The sequence below is a fragment of the Fukomys damarensis genome, unplaced genomic scaffold (assembly GCF_012274545.1).
Source record: "Fukomys damarensis isolate Sample0158 unplaced genomic scaffold, DMR_v1.0_HiC HiC_scaffold_39, whole genome shotgun sequence".
Taxonomy (NCBI): domain Eukaryota; kingdom Metazoa; phylum Chordata; class Mammalia; order Rodentia; family Bathyergidae; genus Fukomys; species Fukomys damarensis.
Genome location: NW_022900951.1, coordinates 61,864,745 through 61,873,368, shown reverse-complemented (window position 1 = coordinate 61,873,368; position 8,624 = coordinate 61,864,745). Strand labels below are relative to the sequence as shown.

At 37.0% G+C, this 8,624-nt stretch overlaps 1 protein-coding gene across 1 annotated transcript in view; it reads right to left on the bottom strand.

The window, feature by feature from the left end:
- Nucleotides 1-8,624, bottom strand: part of Pgk1 (phosphoglycerate kinase 1) — a 20,931-nt gene that overhangs the window by 9,141 nt on the left and 3,166 nt on the right. Inside the window, exons 2-4 of the mRNA XM_010641328.3 lie at nt 5,123-5,173; nt 2,404-2,559; nt 2,145-2,289 (exon numbers count right to left, since the gene is read on the bottom strand). Coding sequence (XP_010639630.1) covers nt 2,145-2,289; nt 2,404-2,559; nt 5,123-5,173 — 352 coding nt within the window. The remainder of the gene's footprint in view (nt 1-2,144; nt 2,290-2,403; nt 2,560-5,122; nt 5,174-8,624) is intronic.

Genomic DNA, 8,624 nt, shown 5'->3' with positions numbered 1-8,624 from the left:
TCACAAAAAAAACAAAAAAAACAAAAAAAAAAAAAAAAAAAAAAAAAAAAAAAGAAATATAAGAGACACAAATACTGAAAATAAGAGCCATGGGTCCATTATAATCTCTCTAAGATGGAAAAATTATTTGCAACTGATGAGTAGAACATGATACTATAGTAATAATACTACTCAAACATCAGGAGACCTGTTTTCTCTAGGTACTAGCTCTTACACTATTTGATGGTGTAACCACTGAGAAGTTGTTGGCTGTCCCTGAAATCTTCCCATCTGCCAAAAAGGTATGATAACCATTCTATTTAACAATTGTGAAGCCAGGCGTGGTGGCACATGCCTGTAATCCCAGCACTTGGGAGGCTGAGGCAGGAGGACTGAAGCAAGTTCAAGGCCAGTCTGCACTATAAAGTGAGACCATGGCTCAAAACACAAAAAGAAAAAAATTGTGCTGAGTATGGTGGTATATGCCTGTAATCCCAGAACTCTGGGTATCTGAGGCAGGAGGCTCCATACAAGTTCGAGGCCAGCCTGGACTACATAACAACTTCAAGGCCAGCATGGACTATAGTGTGATTCTATTTAAGAAAAAATGGGGTAAACTGAAAGCTCTTCATGAAAAGGTACTATACAAAGAACAATCATCAGAACCGACTTTTTTATCTACCCACAACTAGAAGACAGACAATATTTATTCTGAAAGTCTGATGTAGACACACAGATAAAATAAGAATTTTAGGATTGGAGATATGACTGAGTGGTAGAGCACCTGCCTAGCTTATGTGAGGCCCTGGGTTCAATCCCTAGTACCCACATAAATAAATTTTAATGGAATAAAAATTATGTCTTCACTTTGTTTTTGTATCCAGTTTGAACATATGACTGACTGGCTCCTGAAATTTCAAGCACTGAAAGCCATTCGCTTAGACATTAAATGTAAAGTGAATTAACTAAAAAAGTCGGGCTACCATAATTCATCTTCCTGAATAAAATATTTTACATGTTTTCTGGTTGACTCCTGCCATCTCTAAGCCCTTAAGGGTTTGTGAATCTTGAGTTTCAGTTTAAAAGTGCACCAAATACTAGATCGGCATCTGACTCCTACCACTGTAGCAAGACCATGCCAAAGGCAAAATAAAACAAGACCAGGGCCTGAGCTGCTAAGAAAAGAAGCTGCTTGAAATCAAGCACTCCTGATGACCTTAAGAAATGTCAGAAGTCGAAAGAGGACTGAGATACCAGCCTCTGGGCATCTTGTTCTCATACACTAACAACAACTGAATTCTGGTTGTCTAGTCATAGTAATCTTTTTCATGGGCTAACTATGGCTGCTTTTGCATGACACTGGCAGAGCTGAATAGATCCAACAGATACTCTAGGTAGTTGCAAATGGTCCACAAAGCCTAAAATATTTACTCTCTGGGCCTTTAAAGGAAAAGCTTCACCCCTCTTTTTCCTTCTTTCAAATGTGTGGTACTGGCTATGGAATCCAGGGCCTTTGCACTGAGCTATATCTTCAGCCCTTTATTATTTTTTATTTTGAGATAGGATCTTGCTAAGTCACTAAAGTTGCCCAGGCTAGTCTAGAATTTGGGATCCTCCTGCCTCAGCCTCCTAGAGTTCCAGATTACAGGCATACACCACTATGCCCTGAGAAAAAGATTTCTGATATAATGGACTGAGCTGTAAATCCTAGCACTAACTTTAACCAAATGATTTCCTTTCTAAAACTTAAAGTTTCTTTTATTTTTTTTGAAATGAGGATAATACCCATACCTTCTTAAGGCTTTCAAAGGAAAATGGTTTATAATTGGGAGGGGGGTTAAATTCTTAAGAAAACATTTTAAATCCAAGGTAGTATCACCATCACTGAACACTCTTATACCTCAAAAGTGATCACAGATTTTTCAAAGGTATTTCAAAACCAATTGAGCATGAGGAGGACTTCTGGGATGCTATTCTATTCCTTGACCCAAATGATGGTTACAGAGTGTGTTTACTTTGTAATATATCAAGTTGTACATTTATGCATTTTTAAATGTACATTTCAATAAAAAGGTGTCTAAGGAAAAATAAACATGAGCTTCTGTTCTTCAATCAGACTTACAGATTCAGGCCCTCACACCCAATGTCAAAATCACAAGTCTAACCTTGTTTCCAGAAGCATCTTTTCCCTTCCCTTCCTCCTCCACATGAAAGCGGAGGTTCTCCAGCAGGATGACAGACCCTACTGCTGGGTCAGAACAGGCTTTCTCTACTTCTGAGCCCACACAGTCCTTCAAGAATAGAACATCCCTGGAGGGAGAAAAAGATAAAAACACTTCAACAGTCTGAAAATCAAGAACCAATAACAACATGCCTAACAATCTCTCCTTCCACAGTGCACCAGCACCAAAGCCTGGCACTTACTTGCCCAGCAGAGATTTGAGTTCCACAGCAACTGGCTGTAAGGAGTACTTGTCAGGCATTGGGACACCATCTGGCCGGCCCAGGTGGCTCATAAGAACAACTGACTTAGCTCCATTGTTCAAGCAGAATTTGATGCTTGGGACAGCAGCCTTGATTCTGCAATAAAAGGGAGGGAGAGGGGAAGGAAAAAGACACAGCAAGAAAAGTTATTCCTAGGAACTGGTAGATTTTATTCATGACTTCATAAAACAAAAAGCCTCTTTTCTTGTCTAAGTTCCTTCAAATCTATTGTCAGCAACTCAGTAGTTCTCATTTGTTAAGGGGAAGAAGTTAAATATGATGCTAACCGTTCACCTAAGATTGTAATTTCATTATCAATTTGCCATTTGTGCAGAAAAAAGTTAGTATAGCAAGTCTGATACTACTATCTGCAGGAGAACCTGCTCAGAAGGTTGGCCCTTGGCTGGTATCTTAAGAATTTGGCTTTCAGTGGGTTTCCTGAGCTGACCATTTGACAAGGGCTACTCATTATTCCTAAACTTTCAAACACGGTAATTTCTGTTGGAACACATGCTACCATCTAGAAGCCTGAAATTTGGGTAGTTGCTAGGCAGAGGGTACCTATGTGACTAGCTTCCCTAGGTATATACCCAAAGGAAATAAAATCAGCACACAAAAGATACCTGCATGCTCATGTTTACTGGGGCACTATAGAATCTACCTAGGTATCCATGAACAGATGGAGAGAGAAAAAATATGGCATATATCAAAAATTTAGTATTATTCAACACTGGAGAATGAAATCTTATCATTTATATACTACCTGTTCTCTCTCATATGTGGAAACTAAAAGAAATTCAACTTGAAAGTAGAATAGTGATTACCAGGGACTGGGAGGGAGGGAAAGGAGCTGGACATGATCAATGCATGCTATATGCATGTATGGAAATATCACACTGAATCTCATTAATATGTACAATTAACATGTATTAAAGGCACACATTTTAAAATCTTAGGAACTGAACAGAAACACCACATAATTTCTACATTTTTTTACTGTAGAGAAAGGAATACTCTCATGTCCCTACTAGAAGCCTGTCCCAGATGTTTCTCTGTTCTTTATTCATGACAATTAAATTTCTAATCTTTTCTGCATGTTGCATAATATGCAAATCAAGAGGGTTTGAAGCGTCCTCGTATAAATATCTTGCCCGTATGATACAGCAGGGATATGCTTGACAAAATTCCAGGCCCTATTCTGGAACTAATATCTGAAACTGTTCTGAGTCTAGACCTATACTATACAAAATAGTAGTCATAGCCATGTATGCATACTGAGTTCTAGAAATGAAGACTAGTACAAATTGAGATGGGCTATATAAATATATATATGCTGGAAGCCAGGCATGGTAGTACACACCTGTAATCCCAGCATTCTGGGAGGCTCAGGCAGCAGTATCCAAGTTTAAGCCCAGCCTGAGTAACTTAGGACATTATCTAAGTGCACAGGCCCTCGGATCAATCCCCAGTACCACACACACACACACACACACACACACACACACACTCTGATTCTTGAGGACTTAGAACAAAAGTTAGATATCCCTTTAATTTTTATATAGATATATATTAAAATAATTATTTTAGACATAAAATATGGCTTATACTACATTTCTATTAGACAACACTGGACTAGATGGTTAGGAAGCATCTTTCTAGCTCACACCTTTCATATAAAACAAAAATTTAGTGAGGTGGAGGGTGTGAAAGGAGGTCAAGGGTATGGGGAAAAATGAGAACCAAGACCTGTCATGTAAAGGTACAAGATCACAATGATGAATGTAACTGTACTGAATACTTAAAAAGTACAAATAAACTCAATAGAAAGAAAAAAACAAAAACAAAAACTTAGTCGAAAGCAAAAGGAATAAAACTTCTGCTTCTGAATCTAGGATCCAAGATATTAACACAGCTAAACTCACTGAAATTATTTTTTCAAGTCTCTTCCTTTCTGTTTTTTAGAACCAAAAACAAATCAAAATTCTTGAAAACCACCTTTATCTGGAACATCTATAATAAGGTCTTGTAAAACTACATGTAAGCTTTTAGAATAAATGGTAATCTATCTTAGTGTGGTAGAAGAGGGAAAATGTGAGTGCCTTCATTTCTTCATTGGTGTTGCATTAAATCATTTGAAATGTATTTCTATACCATAATGTAAGTTTCAATAAAAGTCTGCGTACTTAAAAAAATTAAAACAGGGTCAGGGGTTTAGCTCAGTGGTTCTGCTGCCTGCCTCACAGGCGCATGGTCCTGAGTCTGATCCCCAGTATCCAAAAAAAAAAAAAAAAATTAAAACACAGGAGCTTCGTAATAGATATTAAAATTCTTATCTTCCATAGTTCTTCATTTTATAAAACCATTTATCTTTAAAATTTAATATTCTGTGAAAAACAATAACTTCAAGTTCTTCAAATCAAAAAATGAGGAGCATTACTTTTTTAGGATGATTTTTTTCTATTTGTATTTTCTCATAAATTAAGAAATGTTTAAATCCCTACAACCTTATAACAAGGTAGACCAGATGGTCAGTTAGTAGAAAGTTAAAATCACATGGCTTATGTTGCTATTGTTTTACACTATGAAAGGAAAACCATTTTATCCTATGTACTTATACCCACACATTTTAAAGCCAGCCCAGGTTTAGCAGATACCTTACCTCTGGTTGTTGGTTATCTGGTTGTTTTTCATAGGAACATTGAAATCCACTCTAGAAAAGAAAAGTTTCACTTTCAGGGTCACAATCAACTTACTATTCTCTCAAAGATTAGGAAAAGTACTTACATTAAACCAGTTAAATGAGCTAGAAGTTCAAATTTCACCTTAAAAATTATCAGCGACTTGTTAAACTTGTTAAAAGTCAAGACAGTAGTTAGCCATGGGGATGGGGGTGGAAGCAGTGACTGGAATAGAACACCAGAAGGGACCTTTGGTAATGTTCCAATTCTTCTTGATCTGAGCCCACAAATGTGCTTGTTTTGTGATAATTTTTGAGCTTATGATTAGTGCCCTTTTAGACTTGTATCTCATATTTTAAAAGACTTTTTAAGAAATAAAACCTTACTTAAATTACAGGAATTAGCCCTGAAGACCTGTGAGGGTAAAATGAGTTCTACCTAAAAGTATTTCTATCTGAGTCTAGCATGACAGTATCTGAGTAGCAGCCTGAGGGGTAAGGAACAATAAGGAATGCATCTTGATTCTGACTCTTTTGATACTAGCATTACCCAAAAAAAATTAATTGGAAAAATAAACCATATCAAGAGATCATTCTTTTTAAAGAATGCCTGTGGCTGCAAAGTCTCCAGTACCAAGTTCACACAGTATCCTTCAAGCAATATATAGACAATATAAACAACTTCTTCAAAAAGCTTGAGAGAAGGGGTAAGATATGTGCAATTAGAGGAGGGTGATCGAGATAGCACAAGCTAATAATATACTGTAGTCGTTCCCTTCTTACCTAATAGATTATAGTACTTTCCCTTCCCCCCCCTTTCCAGTACTGGAGGAGTTTCAACTCAGGGCTTTTGCACTGAGCTGTCTGCAGTCCTTTTCTTTTGCAAAGGCAGGCACAGCACCAGACCTAAATCCCTGGCATCCCAGATAGGTTCTCACTAAATCACTAACTTTCCCAGGCTAGGCTTGAACTTGTGATCGTCTGCCTCAGCCTCACAGAGCACTACCAATTACAAGCACCTGTAATATCTGGCTGCTTTACTATTTTTAAAAACTAATTATTCTGAACTTCTTGGCACCCCAACCTACATCAGTGTTTCTGAAAAATGATGTGCAGTGGCCATTTTTAAGGTCTAAGTTTTGTCTACCAAGACCATTTTTTTCTTATCTATATAATGCGGTGGTAGTATCAATCTCACAGTAAACAAATAAATTAGCAATTTGTAAACTGCTTAGAAGAGTATCTGGCAAAGGTGTCATAAAAATGTTAGTTATTATTAATGTTATTTATTGCTTTTCCAATCTGTAATTCTGTGATGTGAAAGACAGATCAATCATTACTAAAAACAGCTAGCACTTAAACACTAAGGTATTAATTACAAGTAAGTATGATCTAATCAAGAAGATCATTGTCCTTGATCATAAAACTGTCTTTTCCTCTGCGTTTTACTCTACCCCTTCTCCTCTATAGTTGAGGGCTGGCAGATGATTACAAAAGCATACAGACCTACTGAAAAGACCAATAAATCCCTATGTGGCCTAGTCCTGAGACCCAATCTACCTCAGTGAAGAGTGGCCTCTCCAAAGATGGAAAATTCAAACATTTTTAAAGAAATCCTTCAAAATTAAAGGCAGTATGCTTCTACAGAAAGAAATACACTCTACTTGATTTTAAGGCACTGGCTTCTAAGAATCTTTTTTAAATGTCTTAAGCAAAGATCTGTGCCAACCATAAAGCACACTCCAGAGGATAGAATATCCCCTTACCATGGATTATTATCCCCCATGTAGCCTCCCAGAAAAGCTCATGGGCAAAGGGCTAATGCCATAAGGGTGCACATAAGCCACCCCTTGCAATGCTGCTCCCTACCCGTAGACCTTACAGGAAGGAATATCTTTGGGCAAAACACCCAAAATCTGTTTCACCTATCTAATTTAACATGACATCAGCTTACTGATAAAAGTTGGTTTTTCTCTCTTCATTGTCCTCTATATTATCTCTCCTCATCATCCCCTTCTCTCAAAAACTCTGCTTTAGCTTCTACTCTGAAGATTCTAACACAAGAATTATTCTTTCCTCTACATACTACATGCTGCAATTAAGTATAATTTGCACCCTTTGCTTTTCCACTTCCCTGAAATATTCCAAAGCTTTGTGTCAGGCACAAATTCAGGTATTATCAAACACCTCAGAATGACTAAAATATAAAAAGTGACACCACCAAAGCTGGTGAGGATGCAGACAAACTGATCACTCATAAACGACTGGTAGAAATATAAAATGGTGCAGCAGCTTTGTAAAACAATTTAGAGATCCCTCAAAATGTTAAATACAAGTTAGGAGAATAGTAAAGTGGTAGAGCAGTAGCCTAGCATGCACAAGTCTATGAGTTCATCCCTAACATGACAGGGCGATGGGTGAGTGTGTTATATACGACCCAACAATTCTCCTAGTTGTTTACTCAACAAATCATAGCACACGTCCATATCAAGACTTGTACAAGAATGTTCATAACAGCTTCACTTGTAATAGCTCAAAACAACCCAAATGTCCTAAATGGATGATTAAACAAACTAAGATATACCCATACCATGGAAAACTACTCAGCAATATAAAAGGATGTACAGTTGATATATGTGACAGCTTGGATAAATCTTCAGGAGATCATCCTGAGTGTAAAGACAATTCCAAAGTTATATACTGTGGTGGTTTCATTTATACAGTATTTTTGAAATGACAACATTTTAGAAACAAAAGACAGATCAGTACTTACCAGGAGTTAGGAATAGGATAGTATAACTAGAAAGCAGTAAGTTGAGGGAGATCTTGGTGGTGATTAAACAGTTCTATATCTTGATTATGGTGTTTACACAAATCTATACATGTACTGCAATGGCATAGAACTATATATATTTTACACCAATGTCCAATTATGTCAAATATAGCCATTGGGAGAAGGTGAGTGAGCAAAAAGGCCTTTCTGTCTAAGCCCTGCAACTTCCTATAAATCTATAATTATTTTGAAATAAAACATTAAAAAATATCGATTTGGTTGGAATAAGAATACCAAGCTTTTATTATTTGAAATCTCAGTATTACTGGTCCAATTCCATTAAAACAACTCAAAGAAACTATGCACAGTATTGCCTTACTGTTCCTGCCTGGAAAATTGGGGTATTAGGGCTGCTCAGAAGCTTGTTTCCTCTGCTCTCAGTTTTTTCTGTGTCTCTTTCCACTGCATCATCAGGGCTGTTGCTTAACAAGTTACAACAAGTTAGGAAAAAAACAGTGAGGTTAAAAAAAAAAACAAGCAGGAACAAGAAAAAAGGGCATGCTTTACAAGCAACCAAAGGATGACTGGCAACCTATAAAAGAGGGGAAGAAAAGGAAATGACACTGCAAAAATAAGCAGGAAATTTACTCAAACGGACTGTAAGGTAACTGAAATCTGTAAAAAAAAAAAAAAAAAAAAAAGAGGAGAAAC